Source organism: Dermacentor variabilis, chromosome 9, assembly GCF_050947875.1.
Source record: "Dermacentor variabilis isolate Ectoservices chromosome 9, ASM5094787v1, whole genome shotgun sequence".
In the NCBI taxonomy this organism is placed as follows: Eukaryota; Metazoa; Arthropoda; class Arachnida; order Ixodida; family Ixodidae; genus Dermacentor; species Dermacentor variabilis.
The window spans coordinates 75,405,161-75,430,149 of NC_134576.1; the positions used below are offsets into that span (position 1 = coordinate 75,405,161).

The following is a 24,989-nucleotide window of genomic DNA, read 5'->3' on the forward strand; positions in this document are numbered from 1 at the left end:
TATAAACTACCTTCGTGGGACCGGGAGCGGGATTTTTTGCTCACGTATTTCAAGACAGGACGCAGAAAGCAAGGGACTGAATTTAGGTAAGAATTTTTTTAACGAATAACAGTTTTTGTGCAAGTCGGTAGAACATAAGATAGCTGCACTGTAAGTTATACTGCTGTTTCTTCTTGTTCTAATTTATTTACTGTTAGGTGCAAATGGTGCGCTTATTCAAGCCAGGAATCGTGTCGATTGCAGTGGGCACAAAAAGCTTACTGCATATATAACGGTCCAATTTGGTCAACGACAACACTTCAACAAAACGCTTAACATGACAAACATGTGCGTAATCACATTCGTCTTCTTCATTAATTCAGACGTCGGAGGATCGAAGATCCCGGGCCCTCCACACAGAAAAAACAAAAACGGGAGTCCGGTCTGACGATTGTACAGGGAGTACACCATAAGAAAAGATTACACCCTTTGAGTCGTATCTTGCCACGCAACGATAAACGTCATCTGTCTTGCCCGCATTTCCTTTCTTTAACGCTACGAGCACGGTACTTTCCAGTAATGAACGGCATGCGCGTTATCAGCATGGTATAGCATTGCCGACAGGAAAAAGTATCGAGCGCCCAGTTTTCAAGAGAGGACACGCAAGCCAGGCAGATGACGATAATCGTTGTGGGACAAGATAAGCCCCAAAGGGTGTAAACTCATTTAAGAGTGCACTCCGTGAATTCACATCGGGTGTCCTGCAAGGCTTGCGGCACCACATATTACTGCCGGCAGCAGTGAGTTGCGTCGCCAAGCAGCGGCAGCCTCCCACAAAAAAGCGACAGCGGCGCAGGTGGATGGACATTCGGACTTATGGCCGGACGCCCCACGGATATCCGTGGATGCTTGGGGCATATGTACGTGGAGTACCGTCGCGTCGGCTGAGGCCAGGTTGTGTCGAAAACGCACGTGCATGCAGTCACCCGTGTATCTGTGCTCTTAAAGTGCAGGAAATGAGGCCCGGGAATGGGGGAATGCTTGGAAATAGGATTTTTCGTCATATTTTGAATATGGTATTGTTTGAGATGAGTCGGGTATTTTCTACGTCCTGTTTGTAAAACCAAGTTGCTTTTGTTTGTGATGTCGCCCATTCACCGCTTTAGCACGTTTCGTCTCGACACGCAGTTTTCCTGCAAGGTCTAAATACCAAAACGACACATGCTTTTAATTTATTTTGTCTTGTGACTGCCGCAGCATGGCCTTAGTTGCCTTTGTGCCACTAAACCCAAACAAACTAACTAACTAACATGCTTTTAATTTTTTTCTTCACCTGATGCCGTCTGGTGGAGCTTCGTCCGGGAGGTACTGCTGCTTACCTGGTGCAACAACATTGGATGAACGCACCAAAATCCCGGAGAGAGCGCACATATTGAGAAAAATAAACATTTCCTAATTTCACAAGGCGTCTTGCGTCTACTTTATGAAATTGCATGTTGCACAGATTAGATGGAGGCTTGTATAAATAGGAAAAAAAAATCCTCACCAAGATAGCACGCGGTTGAGCAGTAGAAGCAAAAACAAAAGCCGCGCTCACCAGCGCAGCCGGCGTAACGCGTACCAACTATAGCGTTCAAAACGCGCGTGCGCAAAACCGAAACCAAATGTGTTCTAATACCAGAGGCTTGGTGCGCTACAGTCGATTCGGCCGTTAGACCAGGCACACTACAGGGGAACCAGGATACGCTATGCCCCCCCCCCCCCCCCCCATAAATCACTCACGAAGGCAGATGCCACTGATTGGAGGCAGCTCCAGACATGACGTTTTCCCAATTTAAACCTACTGATTGAAATGTACCCCGTCAGATAAGCAGCTAAATGCCCGGGATGCGGTCAAAAGCCCACCTTGTATCACAGCACATGGGAATGCCAACTTATAACAGCAGTCCACGAAATCATAAATCCAAGTGCGGAGCAATGGGAGGCACTGCAGGCCAGCGACCGCTGCGAGGACCAAATGGACCTCGTGGAGCGAGCACACAGGGCAGCTGAGGCCGTTGGAACCCTGGACAAAGAGCACCACCCATGCCCAGTCAAGAGCGTCCAAGATGCGTCCCTGATGGACCGTGATAGACTACAACAAAAGATCGTGCAGAAACCAATAAATGTTTTTTGATGCGGCTACTGCTGCTGCTGCTGATGATGATGATGATGATAGACCCTATGGGAGTGTGCGCTCTTGTTGAATGTCCTTTTCTATGACCATGGCTAGAAGTCCTGGCGCTGACTTCATTAGTTGAACGGCGAACTTCGCTCCTCGGTTGGTCACCTTGCCGGCGTCATCCGGAAAGTGGACGTTCCCGTAGTTCCCAGTTCCCGGCTGCGTGGACGGTGCTCCGAGTAACTTGAGGCTTATTTGGTAGACAGGCCCGCACCTGCAGCACGGTTTGCTGCCACTGCCACTCTGTCGTGCTGTCCACGGTTCGGGCGCATTCCACCTATTTCATACGGGCTCGCTTCTATCCCCCAGCGTCTTGTATCGCTAGCCGCGCTTCTGTACAACCAACCCCCCCCCCCTCGCCCCCACAAAAGAAAGAAAGAAAAATTGTCGAGGCTTTCGAAATTAATACAAGCAATAACGCTGTGAGCTTTGCCACATCTGTTTCACTGCCGAAAAAAAGAGATCCTGTTTCTATCGCGGTTGTGGCCTGTGACGGATGCTTATGCTGAACAGTAATCAATGTTGCGACGGTGGTTTGGTTCCCCAGTTTTCTTCATGTTGTATGATGGTATATATGTATAGTGGCCACGTCCAGCAAGCAATCAGTTGTTAATAACCGATAACGCTGTTTCTTCGTCTCCTCTGTCGTCCTTCGTGCCGTAGCTATTGCTCTTATAACTCATGTTAAGCAGTGCCAACTAGCGCACCAATCGATTCTTTGAATGGGTACGACGCAACCCAGAAGAGACAAGCGAACTCACGGGCGTGTTCGTGCAAGCCGGAGACCTCCGCTACACACTTCTCTAAGTGCATCGTGCTTTCGTCGCACATAGCGGCTTCATTGTTACCTGAGTCGTGTTTCCATCAGGGACGCAGAGGATAGTGTCACGCAGTAGTGACGGGGAAGAACACAGCAGGAATACTGTGAACAATTCAGCAACCTTTTAATGGGTGAACCTGTGGTCACGAAAGTAATTTACACTCAAAGCACAACGATAGCAGCGAACATAGTCGGCGATCGTTGGAATCTGATCAGCGGGTCAAGCGCGTCGGCATTTATACATGAGTCGTCGAAGTATCCAGAGTAATCGCTGATGCCCGCGTATCCTCCAGAAAGTGCTGCACAATTCGCGTCGCGCATACAATCAAATTGCACAATGTTAAATGACAAATGGACAAATAACGATGAGAACCATTCATAGCATTCAAGAAACTTCCGATACGTGCAGGCGTGTCTTGCGCCGAGCGATTACGTTTAACATTTGTGAGCCGATGAAAAGGGGTCGCACGAGAAAGATAAACAAGTACACGTGTCAATAGCACCTATCTTTCCCCCACCGAACGTCTATCACTCTATATATATGCATTCACGGGAAGTGAAGAACACTGGTTGAGCTAGGAATGTCTCTTGAGCCAGCGTTTTAACAATGCTACGAAACAGAACTCTACCATGTTTCGTTTAGACTTAATTAAGGACTTAAAGGGGCCAAGCTGGGCTGGTGCGAAACCTTTTGGGCCCGGGCCCGGTCCGGTTCATGTTTAAAACGGCCGGACCGGGCTCAGGCGGCCGGTGCATCGCACTTGCAGGATCCAGCCGGGTCCGGGCTAGAAAAATTGGCGCGTACAGAGGTCTAAACAAGGTTCCGCTCGATGACATCCTCGCCCGCCGGCGGGGAGGACATCCAAGGACCTTATTCAAAGCATATATTAAGCCCTACACATCAGGCTATTTTTTTTTAAATTCGCTTTGGTTGCCCCGCGGCATGAACTCAGTATGAAATTAAGTGCAAGCATGTAGGCCAGTTTCATGCAGACACTGCAAGAGTGACTTATATAATCGTGGGTAGCCCAGCGTTCATAGTCTTCAGCTTGATCACTTGTCAGTATCGCAGCTCAAAGTACACTTTCTCGAATTGTCTTTGTCCCAGGGCATGTCCAATGTAGATGGCGGGAATCCGCTGCAGACGCATGAGAACACTTCGGACACTGAACAAACGTCTTCTTATGGTTGACCCCGAGCACTATATGGAGGGCTAAAGCCCCTCCATACACGTTTCCGCTGAGGCGGTGGCGCGTAGATGCAGGGGCTTTATGGAGGGCTAGTGTAAGAATCGCCCCAGCTCGATGTTCCCGGAGAGGGGTTTCCTCCACTCGAGAAAGATTGTGGAGAAGAGAGCATGCAAGCATGCGGGGCAAGCGGGCACGGGCTTGTCCCGCCGGAGGATAGATTGTTGGGCAATTAGAACAGAGTGAAGGTCAGAGGGAAGGAAAAGAGGAGTTATGAGTATCGAGAAAGAGTGAGCGATGCGGTCCGCCGGGTCACTGTTGTGGTCACCTGCATCCAGTGGACAGTAATGCTCGCATCTGTACAATTGTGAATTTTGTGTATCTGCTCAAAAACACGCAACGTTTTTCTTACTTGCTCGGGCTGCTTAACTGCGCCGATGCTGTCAGTGTAGAGTTGGTTCCGGTGATGTTAGGCGAGTTGACAAGGGTATCATCGCGTCGTGCATATAGCCTGCAGTCAAGATAATAAGGGGTCTGAAAAGTCTGTTGCATAGTTGCGAGAGTGGCTTGGATCTTAGGGTGCACCGCGGACTTGAGAAAGCTATTTGCGTTCCTCTTGAGCCTAACCGCCGCGTCCGTGTAGATCATACACAATGCCCCGTAGGTACGGTGGTTTCAGTAGTTGCAAACGGTTGAACCAGCCGGTGGAGCTTGTCGTCTTGTTAGTGTTTATTGATGTATAATTCCACGGTGGAAGATTGTCCATGCTCACAGTCACGGCACAATCTCCATAGAAATAAGGAAAAGATATGGAGCGCCGCGACTGTCGGTATGTGGTATCTTTTAATTCTCCCTTGCTGTTGCTGTTCGATAGGGTCAGAAATGTTGTTAAGCTGTGCCTGCTCTTGGAGCGTGGATGTAGGTGTTAGACGAGGGAGGGTCATAATTTCTCTCATGGCACTTCTGTTGATAATTCCATCTTTGTCCCACTAGCTGTTGAGCTGTCGGTCGTAGGAACTGCGCTTGATTTATAATTAATGCGAGGCTGCAGGACGGAGCGCACGAGGCAACGACCCACGTGAGTGCGAGCCCCACCACTCCGTGGCGCAATTATGCTAATCAGCTTAACTATTTCTGCTGATGTTTCGCTTATCTTCTTGATCCACTTCGCGCTAGACCCCGACGCGAATTTCCCGGTCAAGAACCCAAATACCTCCTGCCTCGGGAATCAGCGGTGAGCCAATCTTGAGATGGAAGTCGCTAATTCGCAATCGCAAACTACAACTTCTTGCCAGCTTTGTTGGCAACGCGTATGTAGCAAGATTTGTGTATCGATATCCGGAGTCCAGCGGTCTTCACCTATTCGTGTAACACGTCAATTGTTGGCATTATATCCCAATGTCTCTGTGAGTGAGCCACTAGTATGACGTCTTCGGCATACATGAGAAATCTTATATTATCAACGTCTTGGAGTTTACATGCTGGAGGCATGGTTTGCAATATTAAATTATAACGGTGCCAGAGCCGAGCCTTGTGGGATCCCACGGTTTGATGTTTGCATCAAACTGGTGCATGGGCTGCGATCATGAGAGTGCGGTTCATGAGAACCCACCATACTATACTATACTATACTATATATACTATAATATACTATACTATACTATACTATACTATACTATAAGAACCGAATTCATGTCTTTCTACACGTATACAAAATGGTCGGCTAGATAACAGTGAGTGCACTATTTTGCTCACCTGAAGCGGCAAGCCGAGTGTGTGCATGATTCGATCGTAGAATGGTCTCGCGATTTACATTATCATGCGATTATCGACGTGATTCTTCTTTAGAAGTAATCAGGCTATTACATCCAAAAAAGAGTCACGAGTCAGCGCTTAAGCCATTTCAGCGTTCAGAAGTGTTCTTAGCGCAGCTCTGTCGAGGGCTCAGAAGGATAGGTTCGGGCTGATTTGCTGCATCCTCGGATGAAGTGGCGCTGTGTATTGTTTGGCAGTTTCACGTATAGTATCTCGCTTTGTGGCAACTTCTTCTCGTTAATACGTGCCATGCATTCGACAGTTCGAGACGATGATTGCAGACATTGGCAGATAACCACAATTGGCCCAGAAACGAGCGGTATATCAATAAAAAGAAAGAGTAGGGAAAATTGTAGTGAAATAACAATAATGCTGAAGCCAGGAATTATTATTCGTATTGTTAAATTCAGCCTAAGTATTTACTCAGAATAGAGGAATAAGGTAGCTCAAGATCATCTGCCGGCTGCTGCGCCATAAAAATCCCAAACCATCATCATCATCATCAAGATCACCTACGCCGTATGTATGCCTGCCCCCCAGGAATTGTATAAAGCCCCATCACCATTACTGCCGCCGCGTTCGGTCCGTGTCTGCCGCTGCTTCATTGCCAGCACTCGGAAGTGCGCCGCTCGATCTCAGCGTTCTCGGTTCCCTAGCTTTCTTTTTTCCCAGATGGGGACAGGTTTAGTGAGAAGCGACAAGGTAGTGACGACGCCCTCGAAGCGCGACGCGCCGCGGTCCACTTCGATGCGGGGCCGATTTCCCGCAGGGCTCGACGGCTGGACCGATCGGGGCGCGAGCCGGGCCGACTCGAGGGCCGACAGCCACGGGCGTGCTTCCTCTGGCGGCCGCCTGCTGCTCCTGCTGCTGACACTGCTCAGGGACTGCGCCGCGTTCTCCGCGGAGGAAGCGGCTCTCTACACTCAAGTCGTGGGCTCCAGGCGAGTATACACCTCGCGCGCGTTCGAGTCCTTGGTACCGTTCACTGAGGAAATTGCTCCCTATAGTGCGCCGTGGTCCCTGACTTGGGGACCACGGCGCACTGCTACGGAACACGACGAAGTCGTGGATTCCATTTCGGGCCGAGGCAGCAGCAGTGCGATCGTGTCAAAAATGCGACAGTGGTTGCTCGCGTGCTTATATTTAGGAGCACGTCTAGCGGTCCCTCACCTGCAGGATTGGGCCATTGCAAACATACATATTTCGGTAAACCGCACCCGAGACGACGGCGCTTTACTCTTTCTACTGTATGAACGAAAACTGAGCCGTCCTTTGTGTCATCTTCATAGCGCAGCTATTTAATAGGATAGACGCAACCAGCCAGCCATCTTCCGTCCGTGTCTGTCTTGCAGTTATTTTTCCGTGTCATTTAGTCAGCTCAGAGTTTATAGAATATCGCCGAACTTTACCGTTTTGTGAGGCCATGGGTGAAATAGGTTCCGTAGTCCAATTAATTGACATTTGTGGTTGCTACGTCGTTGTAGTGATCACCATCAGGTTGCATGTTCGTCTTCCGCCTACTAGGTAGCTGTGTCTACGGACGAAAGGTAAAAAGAAAAGAACTCTTCTTTCTTACATTTCTGTCCACTCCTGTTATATAAGGCGTCGCTGCCTACCGCAGCGCCATGAGAAGGCGCGCGCTTGGAGCCGCCCAAGGGGGAGGAAAAAGAGGATGGAATAAACGCAGAGGATAAGTAATGTCTCCATTCTTGTCGTACTGAGTAATATGCACGATATAACATAATTGGCGACGAAGATTTAACAACCCATGTGCTACCGGCTTGCCCTTCATCTGTGCCGTCGATTGCTGCATATCATCCTCTACAATGAATATTTCGGGGCTACAACCGCCACCCCCGTTCCTGTCATCACCTGGAGACCCAGTCATCCCATGGGAGCAATGGATTCAAGCGTTCAAGAACTACATAGTGGCGTCGGGCGCCTCCGACCTACCTGCCATGCGTCGGAAGGCGATTCTGCTCGACTGCTTGGGCTTGGAAGGACAACGCATCTTCCAGACCCTCACGTCGGAGGACGACCCGCGCTTTTTGGCTTCGAGCGCCACCGGAGGGACGTTGACGACTCCTGCCCCAGATGGGTTCGACTGCGCTGTTGCGACACTTGAAAGTCACTACAAGAGCTCTGTCAATGTCACCGCAGCGCGTCACCGTTTCCGTCGACGTGCACAAGTCCCAGGTGAGACTGCGCTCGATTACGTCACCGTGCTACGAGGCCTCGTAGGAGCGTGCAACTTCGGTGACTTGGAGAACGACATGATGCGCGACCAGCTTATAGAAGAAACTACTAGCGAATACTTGCGTGAACGTCTTTTACTGAAAGAGTCTCTTACGCTTTCTCGGGCCCTTACCATTGCGAGACAGCATGATCAGGTGACTAGAGAAGCGAGAGAACTTGCACGACATGAAGCACAAGTGCATCACGTTAAAAACACAAACACGTCAAATATGGGAGAAAAGCACTGTGGCGCGTGCACGTGCTATACGACGCCAAGTGAAAGTCGTCGAGCTCTGAAAGAGCAAGGGTGTTATCGTTGTGGCTCTTGGGAACATCTGGCGAATAGCTCTCACTGCAAAGCTAAGACACATAAGTGTCGCAGATGTGGAGAGACTGGCCATCTGGAAAAGCTGTGCAAGTCTTCCCGAAAGTCTGAAAAAAAATTCAGCATGTCACGGAAGGCGACGCAGATACAGCTGACACGGACGATCACATAAGTGTTTGTCACATCTGGAGTCGTAAGAAGGGAATTTATGCAGTGTTGGAAATTGAAGGAATTTCCGTGTCGTTCCTGATTGACACTGGATCATCGGTTTCAATCCTAGCCGAAGAACTTTACCGACGCCATTTCGATACTGTATTTCCTCTGACATCAACATCCGTCCAGCTCCTAGATTATTCTAAGTCAGCAATTCCTATAAAAGGATGTTTCATTGCTCCAGTTCCATTTCATGGCCGTTGCACTTCTGTCCTTCTGTACGTTGTGTCGGGAGGAACAACAATTCTTGGTTTAGATGGTATCGCGGCGCTGGATATGAAGATTCAAGGGTCACCTCTCAGGTGTCTGCTAATGACGCAAGAAACTCCTGTGCTCCCTCCTGAATTACGTTCCGAGTTCGAGCACTTGTTTGAAAAGCAGCTAGGAACTGTCAAAGGTTTCACTCACAAGGTCAGAGTTCGCGCATCTGTTCAACCAGTGGCCAGCAAACTGAGACGACTACCACTCGTCATTCGTGAGCAAGTCTCGGCAGAAGTACAAAAATTACAAGCTCAGGACATCATTGAGCGCGTTGATTCTTCAGAGTGGGTCTCGCCAATTGTCGTAGCCAGAAGAAAGGATGGCTCGATTCGCATGTGCGTAGACCTACGAGAGCCAAACGAAGCTATAGTAGTGGACAGTTTTCCCCTTCCACAAACTGAGGAACTTTTGAACAGCTTCGCTGGTGCACAGCGATTCTCCAAGCTAGATTTAGCTTCTGCATACCATCAGTTACCACTAAGTCCAGAGAGTCGTGATCTTACGACGTTTATAACCCACGACGGACTATTTTGCTTTAAGAGGGTGTGCTTCGGACTGGCATCGGCAGCCGTCAGCGTTTCAGAAGATGATGCATATGGTCCTCCAAGGATGCAAATGCGTCTTGTTTTACATTGACGACATAATCGTGTACGGACGCTCCAGAGAGGATCACTTGGTCAATTTGCGCACTGTTTTGAAACGGCTCTCTGACGATGGCCTCAGGCTCAACTATAAATGTGTTTTTGACGTCACAGAGTTGACTTTCCCAGGCCATGTTGTCAGCGCCAAAGGGTTACTCCCACTGATGTCATCTATCGAGGCGATAACCAAGGCACCATCGCCTACAAATATTAATGAACTTCGCTCGCTGCTGGGACTCGCAGGCTTCTACTCCAACTTCATCCCGTTTTTCTGATGTTGTGGAGCCAATGCGTGTTTTTCTTCGAGGAAACGCGCCTTTCGCTTGGAATGCGGCAGCCCAAACCGGCTTGGAGCAGCTGAAAACGTTGATAACATCTTGCGAAGTTCTTCACCTTTTGGTTTCCCTGTTACCTGTGTACGTTACAACTGATGCCTCGGGATATGGATTAGGTGCTGTGCTGCAGCAGGACAAACGGTCGCGTTCGCCTCACGCACTCTTCAACCGCATGAACGGAAGTACTCCGTCAGTGAACGTGAGGCCCTTGCCTGCGTCTGGGCCTGCGAGCACTGGCACGTTTACCTGTGGGGCCGACCTTTCACCTTGCGGACAGACCACGCTGTTTCGGTTACGCTGCTCTCAACGAAAGGCACAGGTCACCGTCCGTTAAGGATTGCGCGCTGGTCATCACGGTTGCTGTGCTACAACTACATCATGGAATACAGGATGGGTAGCGAAAACGTCGTGGCTGACGCACTCTCCCGGCTGCCCGTACAGAGTTTCATCCATGATGAACCCGACGAAGAATTTGTCTCTTGTCCCCAGTATATAGTTACCATGCAAGAGCTTCAAGAAGCAAGTGCCACCGATCAGGCTATCTCTCAAGTTAAGCAGTTTAACACTATACTTCTTGGCCTGACAAGAAATCCTTGTCAAAAGAGCTGCTACCTTACTTTCACGTGCGATCTGAACTCTCTGTTGTTAGTGACATTCTTTGCCGGGGTGACAGGATTGTCGTGCCTTCAGCTTTGACCCGCCGTCTTATGGATCTGGCTCATGAGTCACACCCAGGAATTAGTCTTACCAAAGCTCATCTTAGGGAGTCATATTGGTGGCCGTGCATGGATAATCACATTAAAGAACTTGTACGCACATGTGTAGCCTGCCAGTCATGTGACAAATCAGCACGTACATCTGCAGCCCCAATGCAACCCGTCACTCTTCCCGAGAAAGCCTGGGACAAAGTTGCTATCGACATTGTGGGACCTTTCACGCAAGCTCCAGCTGACTGTCGATTTACCATTACGCTTATTGATTATTACAGCAAGTGGCCAGAGGTGACTTTCGCACGCGATGCGGCCACGTCTACAGTGACTAAATTCCTACTTGAACTTTTCGCAAGAGAAGGATATCCACGTGGTATCGTATCCGATCATTAACCACAATTTTCTTCAGCGAACTTTGAAGATTTTCTCACAGAGCGCGGAATCACTCATTACTACTCTTCTGTGTATTACCCGCAAGCTAACGGTTTAGTGGAAAGATTTAACAGGGTATTAAAGTCCTATATTCAATTAGCCCTGTTAGAACGTCGTGAGATAAGAACAGCGATGTTTGATTACCTACAAACATATCGCTGTACGCCTCATGCGACTACTGGTGTTGCACCCGCTATTCTTGTTCACGGACGCCAACCTCGCACCAGACTTGACATTGTGGGATTCCCTGACAAATGTTTCACCAATGACCCTTCAAAGGCACTACAACAGTTGAGAGAGCGCATCAAAAACAAGCAAATGACGTCGAAGCGCTACACCGCCAAGGAACCCAACTTCGCCATTGCGCATTCTTAAGGAGCTCTCCAACATGGCGCCTGCAAAATCTATAAACTTAGGTGCCAGCTATTTCTCCGTCTTAATCTCCCGCATTCAGCGTATTGGTTGAAACAGCCACAAGCTGCACACGAGTTAACGGAGCTAAAGAAATGGTAGGAATTATGTTTTACGTGCAGGAATATCTTTCATATAGTTTCAGCCACAGCTATTCAAACGCACTGTATGGGAAACTAAAATTACCCCTGTTGCAGAACCCGAACACTGATTGGTGAAGAGCGCAAATCGTTCTGCTGATAGTCGCGTCGCCTATGGACAACGCTATTGTAAAATGCAAATTTTCTAGCACAACAAAATAAGACATCCGCACGCAGTTTACGCAAAGACAAACATCATTTTCAATCGGCACTTCTGCCAGATCAGGTATATTTCAAACACATTTTAGCGGCTGATGGATGACAACCAGTTTCACGAAGTTTGAAGCGGAGTTTCGGAACCGGTGTCATTGGTAAACTTTGCCCGCTGACGACAGCGTGTGAATACGTGCTCGCAGGTACAGCAAGTCTTCGCCACCGCAGACGGCTGACAACAAGACCGAGGTCTTCATCCAGCTCGAAGTGATGTTTGTGGGCGACATCCGGCAGGCGGCGCTGGGCAGCTTCGAGCTTCACGCCTGGGTGTCGCTGTTGTGGCGCGACTCGCGCATCAACGCCGAGATCCTGCGCCAGCTGGGCCACCGCATCATGCCCGAGTTCTTGGCGCGTAGCGTGTGGCGGCCCAGCGTCGTCTTCGAGAGCGTCGGCGAGGTGGCCCGCTGGGACGAGCCGGACGTCTTCGTCAGGGACGACGACTTCCTGCTGTCTCGCCAGAGAACCGTCTTCCAGGTGCGAGCGCTGTCAGACTCAGCCAGGCACGGCGAAAAAAAAAAAACAGGAGAAAGCGAGGCCTAGCGTTCTCAAACCAGAGAGAGAGAGAGAGAGAGAGAGAGAGAGAGAGAGAGAGAGAGAGAGAGAGAGAGAGAGAGAGAGAGAAGAAACCTTTACTTAGTCGGACAGTTGTGTAGGGCCGGGTTACATTGGATGGTCAGCAGGTTAAGCCTACTGGCGACCTCATAGGCATGCTTGAGGATCGGTCTTGGATGCCCGGGCCCAAGCTGAGCAGCAGGGTCTCCTATAGTCATCTGGAAGCAGGATTTCGCCGAATTATGCAGGGGAAAGGTTTTCGTTGCACCCTCAGAGTACATGGTTGAGGGTATAGCTCTCGCATCGCATAAACGTAGCATACAGTCGGGAGAAAACAGCGTTCTCAAACCCGCCTTACCTGAAGCCGCCCCAGTAGCCCATTTCCTGCTGACTGTTCAGCACATTGCACATTGAGAATTTTACCTAGCTGGAGAATAAAAAAAAAGTTGAAGGGCACGTAGGTATCTCTACGTGGATGAATGCGAAAGCATTGGGACAAAAGGTAAGGGTATATATATATATATATATATATATATATATATATATATATATATATATATATATATATATATAAAAGCTGATAAATAGTTTGCAACGCGAGAACAATACTATTACCTTTAATAAAACGAGTCGTCATCGGATAGACGGCTCAATGCTTTTGCATTCGTTCACGTAGGGATAACTACGTGCCCTTCAATTTTTTTTTTATTCCCAGCTAGATAAAATTCCCAATGTGCAATGCACTGTCAGCAGGAAAGGGGCTAATGGGGTGGCTTCAGGGGAGGCTGGTTTGAGAACACAGTTTTCTCCTGATTGCATGCGGTGATTATATATAATCACCGCACCTACTGGCAGTGGTCCAGTGCCGTCAGCGCCATCGCGGAGGGGAGGGCAGTGTGGGAACGTTGCCGTGATGAGCGGCATCGGATGCAGCCGTGGAAGAAGGCGACGAACGCGTCAGCAGCGGCACGAGAACATCTCTGTGACCACGTGACTTTTTGGACCATCTCCGGGGACGCCGCCGGATATTTTTGCTGCGTGAGCCATATAATGCTTTAGCATTAAGGAGACAGATGATACCCGCGTGAGCGCAGGCTACAAGGGATGCTAAGGATGCTAAGGATACAAGGATGCAGGCAAAGTAGATGCTATATAAGCTGCGCGTTGTTTCTTACGGTCCGCTTCTCTCAGATTTAACGCGCTAAGGCGCTACAAAGAACTACTTTCATTTTACATTTTTTGATAGGCACTTCTCCCGGGAATGCAAGCAACGCTCAGTCAGCTTGGCTGCGAACCGGTAAATAAACCTAGTGGTAAAGCGCCGCTGAAATGCTCAAACGGCTCGGTAGCGTTCTGCTTCCCGCTGAGCATGAGCGTTACGCGCATGCGCACTAGTTTCCGCTGCACGGCTGTGTGGGAATTGTAAGGACACACTGGTCTCAGTGGAGTGTTCCGCAAACGCTAAGCTAAAGCTCTGTTATCGTATACGCATGTCGGTGTGCAACGTTATGTGTCTGCGTCGTATATACTGAATGGCTGTACACTTACGTGAAAAAAAGGGGGGTGGAGAGAACTATAAGGACAAGTGAGCCGCACATATATGGTGGCCACCGTTACCTTATTACCGGGATACTGTGGATGTAAAAGACCACGCCGCGTTGCTGCCAACTACTTGTGACGCTGCGTTGAAAAGGAATGCGTCATAATATATATCCCGTTGCACTAATACTATACCTGTGCTAAACAAAAGCCGAATGTAGCCCTGATGAAGATTAATCTGTCATTTTCGACATCATTTAGGCATGACAAACGGTAGAGCATGCTGTTCATTGCAATATAAGTTGGGCGTGCTGATTGAACTCACCATCACAAGATGTCATTGCCGGCGTCTTTCTTTTTCCTGATATATATTATAAATAAGGCTTCGCATCTGTGGTGTCACTGTAGTAATTCGGTTAATATTACGTGATAGTCATTATCGAGCATGGAGAGATTATGTAAACTCAGATTATAAATCTCAGGGCGCATGCGCACTGCCTTGCCAGCGCCATGTTGCCAAGAGTCTCCCATATTGCCCATTCGTCTTAAGGTTAAGTCAGTCAGTCGCGCTACAGAATGAAACGTGATGAGGCCGTCCTTCGATTCAGAGCTACCTTTTCGTCCTCTAACACCCACCGCCCTCCACAGTGGAATCGGCGGCGTATAGAGAACTTCGTTGTCACTTCGATCTCTTCAGGAGCAATGCCGGAGGCATCAATGTCCTACAGTCGCCTCGACGATACGTGATCGTATAACAAAGGCGACGATAACGATGGCGAAAGCGTGTACAATTACATTTGGGGTGCGCGAATTCTCCGCAGGTCCTGTGCCTGGGCCAGCGGAACAACTTCATCCTGGGCGTGACCGTCTGCAGCCTGGTGGTCAAGCTGCTCCACGAAGCCGACAGCGTGCCCAGCCTCGTCTGGATCGGCAATGACACGGCGAGCCCGTTGCGCGGGCAGTACGACAGCGTCACCGTCCACGGGGACGTGCGACCGTTCCTCCACACGCTCGTCAAGGTCGAGCCCGTTCAGCGCGACGATGCGTCCGCCGTCGGGGGCGCTCCCGCGGTCGTGGCCGACTTCCACTTCTCCAAGGTGCAGACGAGCTTTCAAAGCGAAAGCTTTATACTGGCCGCGAACTTGCGATTTCGCCGTGGCCGTGCTCCGAGGAGGCACATGACGTCACACCGCGTTCCTCGTGGTTGCGCTCGCCTCCGCTCGCTTCGCCAGCTGCGTCGCATGCCTCACAACATGTCGGAGGATTGAAAAGGAGAGCTCGCGTGCGCCGCAACCACAGTTGAGGCGGCAGTATGGACGGCGACAATTCTGTTTAGCAGGAGGAGGCCTGGAATCGACATCGGAACGAGATGAAGAGGAAACGAATCGCCCAGGAAACAGACAAACAGCGCGACGAACGACTGGCTAAACGCCGCAACATAGCTAGACAACCAGACTAACCTGGACTTGCAATCAAGATTAACCAAGGCTAACCATGCTATGTCTTAGCTTTTACTACGTATATCCTGGCATAGCCGAGCTAAGCCACTGCCAATTTTTGAATATGCGGTTACGCTGTCGCATTCGCATCGCAAAAACGAGTAGAGGGAGACCGTTCTACCTCCTGCTCTTCTCTTCGTCCTGGCTACCCCAGTGACATATAGTGCTGCATGCAAACCCGCCGTGGTTGCTTAATGGCTATGGTGTTGGACTGCCAAGCACGAGGCTGCGGAATCGAATTCCGGCTACGGCGGCTGCGTTTCGATGGGGGCGAAATGCGAAAATATCCGTGTACTTAGATTTAGGTGCACGCGTTAAAGAACTCCAGATGGTCGAAATTTCCGGAGTCCTCCACTACGGTGTGCCTCATAATCAGATCGGGGTTATGACGCGGAAAACCCCATGATTTAATTTTTAATAGTGCTGCTGCTACTGCCACTGCTACTGTATACTAGGACCATCTCTGGAATAGCAAAAGTACTTTAGGCATATCATGCAGCAGCTGTAGCTGCAGTACGTGTAACTGTAATAACATTCTATGTGCATGGTGCCGATACTGTATACTATATAATGCTAGTCAAAAGACACACGCATCCCGTAGCGTCTGTCTAGGTCTCGTTCACGTGTGTTGTCTTCTCACTGAGCTATCAAGTTGACCACTCAGTACTGTAACTATCGAGTTACGTATTGTTAAGTTGCAATGGGGAAGGATAGAACTGGCAAAAGCGTGAGTTAACAATTGAACTCCGTGTTTGGGTGAACTTGGAATTTGTGCAAAAAAAAAAAAAAGGAAACGAGCAGTGCTCGATGCACATTTATATGTATACTATAGCAGCGCGAGCACACTTGGTCGTCGAAATTTCAAGTCGCAGGACAAGTCCGTGAATAATTGTACATTAAAGAGTGATCTCTAGAACTGGCGTACACTTGAAAAAAAAAAGTACGTTATTTGCGTTGCACGCTCAAGCTGATTAGACATGGCTCTTTGCTAAGGAATCGGCGAGAACATTCAAAATTATTTTCGGGTTTAGTAAGTTCATCTTGCACTGATTTACACTTTCATAAGTGCCAATCCAGTAAAAGATGTAGCTGGCAATAAGCAAAACAATGTACACGCGTGCCTATGCTAAGTGTCCCAGCTAACGTATAGCCAAGCTGTTAAACAATGGAAACGTCCCTACGATGTTCCTCAGACGAGCGAACACCGTAGGTCTTATAAACATATCTGGCACCGTGCCTTTTTTTTTTAAACAGCTTGGCTAGCGTTAGCTGGGACACCTCATTTAGTCGAAATCTAGACGATTTAACCACACTCGTCCTGTAGCAACCTTTCTCTGTGCCACTGCGCCCCTCCTACAGGTGACGTGGTCGTTCCTGCTGTCCACCTACGTGCCGTCCACCATGGTGGTGGTCGTCTCCTGGATCGCCTTCTGGATGGACGTCGGCGCGGCCGCCTGCCGGGTCACGCTGGCCGTCGCCTGCCTGCTCATGCTGATCGCGCAGGTGGGCCACAACCGCATCGCCAGCCCGCACGCCACGCAGCTGCAGCCCGGCGACGTCTGGTTCTTCGTGAGCGCCGTGGCCGTCTTCTGCAGCCTCCTGGAGTTCGTGGCGGCCCACGGCGCCTACCGCGACCAAGCCCGGGCGCAGGGCGCCGGCGTGACCGGCGCGTCGGCCGTGACCGAGCCCCGCTACCGCGTCTACCGCAAGCCGCCCACCATGAGCGCGCTGACGGTGGTGTGCGACGCGGCGAGCCAGACGGAGATCTCGTACCGCGCCTACCGCGCCAACGAGCTGGACGTTCTCGCGAGGGTCATCTTCCCCATCGCGTTCACGCTCGTGGCGTCCATATATTTCCTGTGGTACGCGGCGTGGTACGAGTGAGCGGAGACAAAGCGGGGGTTTCTTTCTTTCTTCTGCTCTTTGTGGACAGGCGTGGACGTCTCCTGCGGCCCCCTTAGCATGTGTGCTTAAACACTGCAAAAATGTTGAACTTTACTTTCTTTTTACTGTATTAGTTGTGTTAAAAAGCAGTATTGCGATGGATGGCTCATACCTTGTACGTAATCGCGCACTTTGTGTATGCAGGTAAACATCTTTATAGGATCAGTATTGTATGCAGTGGGAAGCTGAACTGCGATAGCGTTTCTCTTTTTTTTTTGTCGTCTCCTGATGTTTTCGTTTCCTTTTTATTTAACCTGTTCTCAACGAAGAGGTAATGTGAACTTCGTGCTTCTCGATCAAGTTTTATTCGATCAGGCCTGATAGGCGCACGTTGGGCAACGCTCTGTGATTTGTCTAAGATGTCCGACACGACCGTCGTTCTAGTCTTATGTGCACTATTGTTCATATAGTACTGCAGCCAGAACTGTGTTATCGCTTTGCAAATATGGCGTTATATTCGTTAAGAACACGCTCATGGCAAATAGAAGAGTGACCTGCTGGCCAAAGTCGCATAAAAGCATGCGAACACCGTCCATATCTTCACGAAACGTAGTGCACGCCTCCGCATGCATGCTCATTCTCTTCGAGCGGTCCTGCTTTATTTCGTTTGCTTTTGAACGCTGTTTTTTTCATTCAGCTGTAATATGTGGTAGTGGAGCGCCGTTTACATTCTCATGGGCACTCTATGCATGAGTAGCTGAGGTATCTTCTGGTTCTCTATAATCGCTCACCAGACGATTCCCGACAGTTCCCAACTTCACACCTATACCACAAAGGGCACGCAAACGCAAGGTTTCCTCATCAGTCGTGCACAGACACGCTTCTCACACCAGTCTGTGTTCATTTACTTAATTTAACTAATTGTTTACTATATATTTCGTTACCCCTTTCCACACGCCCCCTCTGCATTGGCTGTGACCCCAACGCACCTCACATCCACTAGCAATGCCACCTACTCCCGCAATACCCAACTAACCTCTCCCAAGTCACTCGCTAACGCTAACGCCTATATCGATCCAGTGCACCTCAAAGAATGTATCGGGCAGGCTCTCGCCACATGCTGCCAGCGAGACCTTGCCCCGAGGACTCCCAATAAGCATTACTCACAAAATGTGTAAACATGTCTTATGCATATTGTGATTGCCTATGCATTACTAAACTGCAAATTGTCTACGTAAGTGGCCAATTTCGCGTGGTTTGTGCCGAGCGATAGTTTACTCCGCCCATCACGTTAGTGTGCATCAAGCATTTAAGCACCATTGGTCATGCGGATCTCCATCGCGTTCATTTAATAGAACGAATTGGTAATCTTGCGGGCTGGTGTGGCCGAGGTCTGCAATAAATGCAACACAATATTTTCAAGGTGTTTGCCTTGCGGCACAAAGCCTTTGGTGCGTACGAGTTATATATACATGTATAGTTGGTTATGTCTGACGAAAGTTAACAAGGTTCTATGGTGCGGAACATAGATGCGCAGATGGTAGTCAGGTGGGTGGCTTGGGTGTAGCCCCACATTTGATTGGTAGTGGCGCCTTGAGTGCAGTCCGGGACAATTCCACAAGAGCTGCGGTAGGTCTGTGAGGGCAGCTTGGCGAGGGCATAAGGGACAGGTCAGGCACGTAACCAAGGGGGGGGGGGGGCGGCGATAGTAAGACCCATACTCCGCCCCCTCCCCTCCCCGACCAACCCAAATAGCGGCCCCAAAAGCTTTGCGTCAGCAAACATGGCGGCACCCATCGAAGCGACGGCTGTAACCTAGCGCCAAACTGGGTTCGATTCGTGGTAACGCGTGAAGTTCGCAAGCTGCGGTTATCGCTTTCTCTCTCAACTAGCGTGTGTTATGAAGGCTGATTCATTATACGCCGCTGATTGATTGTGGATTTTATGGCTCGTAGGCCTAACACGGCTAAGCTTGGCTGGCATAGAGTTAGTGTTGGCTGCACGTAAAGTTGGTTTGCTCAGAACTAAGCGCAACTAATTGTTTGCTGCTTACAGAATAATATCTAAATTGTAATTAAACGAGAATACACGCAAGTCAAAATTACTATTCCTATAATAAAATGCTATATTTTATTTATTTCTAATAGCTTTTTTTTTTTTTGACGCCGTAGTAGCCCTGTCAGCGCAAGACGCTGACAGACGCTTTATGATGTACATGGTGAGGATGGAGAGGGCGCTAGAAGGAAGTAATATCGGGTTTAATATCTCATACAAACAGGCAGGTGCAGTAATGTCTGCATAAAATAAACCTGGGAGTTGCTGCTCTGACATTGTGTTGCTCGCTAACAAGCAAAGTGATTTGCAACGTCTGGCAAATATCTGTGGATAGGAAGGCAACAATTTAGGTTTGAAATTTAGTGTTAGAAAATCAGGTGTTATGGTATTCAATGAGAACAGTGAACAGACAGTGGAGATACAGGGCCAAGAAATACCTCGGGTAACAGAATATAAATACCTTGGTATATGGATAAACGAAGGCAATGGATATATGGAAACACAGAAAAAAACCATAACAGTCAAGGGAAAGAGAAATGCAGCCACAATGGAAGCACAGAGCGCTATGGGGATACAATAGGTACGAGGTCCTCCGAGGTATGTGGAAAGGGGTAATGGTTCCAGGACTTACTTTTGGAAATGCGGTTGTTTGCTTTCAATCAGGGGTACAAGCAGGACTCGACGGGAACCAAAGGTCAGTGGGTCGCCTCGCATTGGGCGCTCACGGGAAGACTACAAATGAAGCTGTGCAGGGGGATATGGGCTGGACTAGTTTTGAAGTGAGGGAAGCTCGCAGTAAAATTGAGTATGAAGAACGGCTGAGGAATATGGAAGAAAGTAAATGGGCTGGGAGAGTGTTCAGGTATCTGTACAGGCAAAACATTGATTCACAGTGGAGGAAAAGAACTAGGAAGCTTACCAGTAAGTATGCGGCCTGTGGGGTGGGCAACACAGCAACAAAGAAGGTCAAGCGGAAAGTCAGAGAGGCTGAATTAATCTCATGGGTGGCGGTAATGGAAAAGAAACCTGCCATGAGTAACTACTTAAGAGGAAAAAACGAAATCAGGAAAGAAACCATTTATGATAACTCAAAGGGAAGCTCATTACTTTTCGAAGCGAGATCGGGATGCCTTAGAACACGCACCTATAAAGCGAGATATAAGAAGGAAGAAGAAGCATGTGCTTGCTGCGGTAAAGCTAGGGAAACGACGGAGCATATTTTATTAGAATCTGAAGACGTCTACCCAGCGGTCGATTTAGGCACCACGGGCCTCCTTGAAGCCCTTGGGTTCAGCGGGAGCAGTGGTAAAGCAAACAGGTCCGCAATAGACATTAGTAAGAGGCGATTGGAGGAAGAAAAGTAGGGAAACGACAAAAGACGGAGACGTACAAAAGCACAGTTCGCAATAGGGGATCAGAAAATTGGGACGTGGTAGTTCATAGGGTCTTTTTTTTTTCATTCCTTAACCTAAGTAGGATATAAGCAGCATAGTAGAAAGAGCTTGGTAGCGCAACCCACCGCCCCGTTCCAAAGGGGACGCTCATAACATCCATCCATCCATCCAGCTATCCGCAAACGCAAAGCCCTATTCGCTCCGCACTAGAAAAATTGAAAACCATGCGCATACTAGGACACATAGAAGTCCGGTCGTTCATCGTGCACTGTGGTCGCACTAGGGCAGGTGTTATTTCCGATGTCGTGATTGACATCAGCGACGAAGAGCTACGAAGGCTTCTGTCTTCAACAGTGAAGGTCATCGATTTTCACCGCTTCGGTCGATCGACGAGCGTCAAGCTTCTTTTCGAGGCGGACACGCTACCTCATCATGTCAAGGTGGGCTACGTGAGGCACCCGGTGCGTCCTTATGTGCCCCGGCCACTGCAATGCCACAAGTGCCGTAAGCTAGGCAATGTCAGCGCTGTATGCACAGGCCATACGACATGCCTCCGCTGTGCTGGCAGCCATGACGTATCTTCGTGCACAGTGAAAGAAATGAAGTGCTCGAATTGCGATGGACCCCAAGAGGCCAATTCCAAGGTGTGTCCTAAACAAAAAAATGGAGAAAAAAGTACTGAACAAAATGAGCAAGATAAGTATGTCCCACAAGGAGGCGGCAGCGTCAGTGCAACAGCGGAGGAGACCAACGCGTCATCGGCGTGGACAAGCTGTAGGTCCAAACGAGATCTCCTTGGCTCCAATTCCGGAAGTCCAGGAGAAGGTAGTTGACTTGGCATCGATAAATCTCTCTTAACCATTGCTTAAAGCCAGCTGCGCAAGCCCGAAATCGAATGTATGGCCACGCTTGCCGCCGCGCACATGAGCCTTGGACTGTCAGCGCGAGCAAGGACAGCGCAATCAGATGGCACCATCGGACTCTGTTATCAAAACCATGCTGCGACAAATAATCGCCGCCCTGCAGCTGCTACTGTCCGCTTTAAATACGCGTGTGGCGCTAACAGCGGTTAAAATCATGAACGCTATAGACAGTCTCCTGGCTACATTGCAGTAACTTCAAACTCTGCTCGCTAAGATGACTGTGCTGTGGTGTGAAGTGTGCACGTACACAATGCACAGATACACTATAATGTGCAGCCCTCATCGTATTTGCCCTGCCACCACCCTCTTTCCTCTTCTCATCCCACCTCTGTTATTCCCCAAACCCCTTCCCCAACGTGGAGTAGCAGGCTAGAGGGACTTCACTCAGGCCGACCTCTCCACCTTTCCGCCATTAAACACTATCTCTCTCCCTTCACTCCTGCGTGCCCCAACGCTAACACCCGCAAAGCCCTTTGGGGCACCAAGCTATTGGGGCCCCTAATCTAAATCTTTCTATTCTGTCTGCGGTGTTATTTCTGACGCGCGGAGCAGACGACGCGCCGCGAAGCTCAGAGCGCGTCACGTGAACAGAGCGCGACTCGGTCGCAGCGCCGCCAAATTTTTGGCGACAGTCAGGGGCCACGTCGTCGAACCATGGCCTCTGCGACTTAACAAGGTGCACCGCCCAATCTTGGAGGCTATAGGCGAGCTTGTGCAATTTCTCGACCTGTGGCTAGGGTGGCTAGAATTGGGAGGTGTGAAGACCGCGCCGCCGCCGCCATTGCCTAGGGAGGCCCCGCTGCGCGTTCCTCCCACTGGGGGAAAATTTGGCGCTTCCGTCGGGGGCGCGGGTAGGATGGCTAGCGCGGGGGCGCCGTGAGCTTGTCAGTCTCGTAGGCCACGGTGCAGTGCAAAGTGACTCTCGTGGTCGGTGTAGTGCAGCTGTGTTTTTCTAACGTTTCCTCAGTTTTTTTTCAAAGTAGGCGGTGTGAACTGCTGTCGCTATCCCTTGACACCCTGTGAACATGTTACAACGACATGGAAGGTCGACAGCAGTGCCTTGACATTGAAAGTTGCACCCAAGTTGACATATTCACACACATATTCTAGTGGATTCGAAAAGATGCGGGTAAATCTGGCCTTCAATATTTTCAACAGTGCAGTTGTGCACGCCATGGACTTGCACAAAGAAAATATTGAGCAACAGTACTCAAATCTGGAGCCAACAAGGGTGTTCATTGACGTGATGGCTCAAGCAATTGAAGCCATGACATCACGGTTTCCAACTGAAGCTCTGAGATATGCCCACAGCAACTGTGCTCATTTTCGTATGCCGGTGGTAAATGCTTTTCGTGTTTCAGACGTGGCAGTGTTCAAGAAACTGCACTTAACAGCATGCTAGCATTTCTGGATCAGTGGGAGGCCCATGCAAAAGGGCTCGGCTTCTTAAGCAAGGGCACATCAGAAGGTCTGCGTGTGACCATACATTCCACTAAAGACCTCTTGACGTATCTAACTGAGAAGGTTGGGTTCAGGTTCTTGATGACTTCCCGCCTCAGTCAGGACTGCTTGGAGCGTTCATTTGGTATTGTGAGACAGTCCAACGGAGCCAATGATCACCCCACTCCTGCGCAGTTCATCATTATAATGAAGTATGCAAGCTTATGCATTTCAGTCTGGGGGTGCATGGGGACATGGGGGCTTCTGTATCCCTCAGTCTGTCTATACAACCTCATTCAGACACTCGAGGACAGGTTCACCCGTGCATTTAGCCCTACGCGACTGCACGCAAAAGTTGTCAAAAATTTCTTTCTTCTAGCAGCCAATGTGCCACAGATTGGCTGCAGGGAGCATTACGCTGATCTAACAGGATCGGTGTCTAGGTTTTATTGTATAACACGTATTCACTTTTTCCTCAAAGGTTTAAATCAGTGTGCCATACACAACAAAGCCAAGAAGGTTAAGCCCTGTGTTTTGTAAAAATGTGATTTTATGCAATAACTGTGTTATCTCCAATAAACATGTATTAAATCGCAAGCGCTTTGTACTTTCTAGAATTTCTTCACCACAATGCTGATATATTGCATGAACTTCCTCCATTTAAAGTAATGTTACAATCCCAGATATGTGACTTATGTGCGGGCGACACATTCAAGGTTATTCCAATGCGCTGCCCTTGCGCGGCGATTCCTATGAACTATACTTTCGGCAAGGAATAAGCGCGCTAATCTCGGCAAGAGGTGGTTGCAAAAACCGTTGCTGTGTCGGCTGCATAGTCGGTGCTCGCTGTTTCCATGTGGAATGAGAGCAGCGAAACATTAAATTCTCTCAGCATCTACAATGTATAGAAAGAAGTCTGGTCAGATTCTAACGCATTCAAACGCTAAAACTAAGCGCTACCAAATCATTTTGCCGCCCGGAGGTATGCCGACGCCGCGAGAAACTACGGCGCCCTAAACGGCGCCCCAGCCGGCAGCGCCGTCACGCGGCAGGAACGCGTTTTGGGGCCAGCTTCCGGAGGCTGGTCTTCACACCTCCCCATTCTAGCCACCCTACTGTGGCTTCAAAAAACCACATTGACGTCATGATCGCCATTTTGTAGACATCTGACATTTGATCGGCTGTTGTCTTGCGTACTTGCACAAATCCTAAGCCAACGTCAAGTCAACCGAGCAGAAGCAGAAGACGAAAGCACTACGGAAGGATGTGCAACCGGTGCTAGGTCACTCTACCGGTGCGAAGCGCTGCCGTAACGTCTGTGCTATAGTTAATGTTGATTGCCGCTAAGGACCTTTCAACATTCTGCGAGAACGTATCGCATAGTTATACTCGCTGGCCCGACCGTACAGTGTCTACGACGGTCGTCGGCGGCGCCGTCGTAGTACGACGAGTTTCGACCGCCACATTCGGCAAAACGTCGCAATGCCGTCACCCAAGAAAGTGGTGCTCCTGGCCTGCGGTTCGTTTAATCCTGTGACCAACATGCACCTGAGGATGTTCGGTATGTCGACGACGCCTTTTCTATCATTTTCATGCTGCCAGCGACCGCAAGCTGTGCGAAGCTTGTTGATGGCACTTCTGTCGTAAGGCGCACGATATCGTTTGTGGTCGGTATCGCACGGACCTTCCTATCTCGTTTCTGTTGCACTGAACCCCCAGCTGCGCACTCTGGAAGGTATTCACTGTGCCACAGAGTTCGAGGCAG

General features: G+C 49.4%; 2 protein-coding genes across 3 annotated transcripts in view; both read left to right on the forward strand.

The window, feature by feature from the left end:
- The first annotated feature begins 14 nt into the window (after nt 1–14).
- On the forward strand, nt 15–17,634 carry LOC142556983 (glycine receptor subunit beta-type 4-like). The gene is made up of 5 exons (XM_075668475.1): nt 15–86; nt 6,792–6,963; nt 12,082–12,412; nt 14,851–15,126; nt 16,888–17,634. The coding sequence occupies exons 3-5, from the start codon at nt 12,149–12,151 to the stop codon at nt 17,410–17,412; spliced, it is 1,065 nt and encodes a 354-aa protein (XP_075524590.1). The 5' UTR covers nt 15–86; nt 6,792–6,963; nt 12,082–12,148; the 3' UTR covers nt 17,413–17,634.
- Nucleotides 17,635–24,416: 6,782 nt separating this feature from the next.
- The window catches only part of Nmnat (nicotinamide mononucleotide adenylyltransferase), a 49,587-nt gene continuing 49,014 nt past the window's right edge, over nt 24,417–24,989 (forward strand). Inside the window, exon 1 of one of the 2 annotated variants that reach the window (XM_075668477.1) lies at nt 24,417–24,785. In XM_075668477.1, coding sequence (XP_075524592.1) covers nt 24,707–24,785 — 79 coding nt within the window. In that variant the 5' untranslated portion in view covers nt 24,417–24,706. The remainder of the gene's footprint in view (nt 24,786–24,989) is intronic. The other variant, XM_075668476.1, reaches the window with a different exon arrangement.

What these genes read in the sequence shown, in the direction of transcription:
- LOC142556983 (XM_075668475.1), top strand. Translation starts at nt 12,149, where the DNA reads ATGTTTGTGGGCGACATCCGGCAGGCGGCGCTGGGCAGCTTCGAGCTT. An exon ending in GCCAGAGAACCGTCTTCCAG is followed by an intron (nt 12,413 to 14,850) that starts GTGCGAGCGCTG and finishes AATTCTCCGCAG; the next exon opens with GTCCTGTGCCTGGGCCAGCG. An exon ending in CCGACTTCCACTTCTCCAAG is followed by an intron (nt 15,127 to 16,887) that starts GTGCAGACGAGC and finishes CCCCTCCTACAG; the next exon opens with GTGACGTGGTCGTTCCTGCT.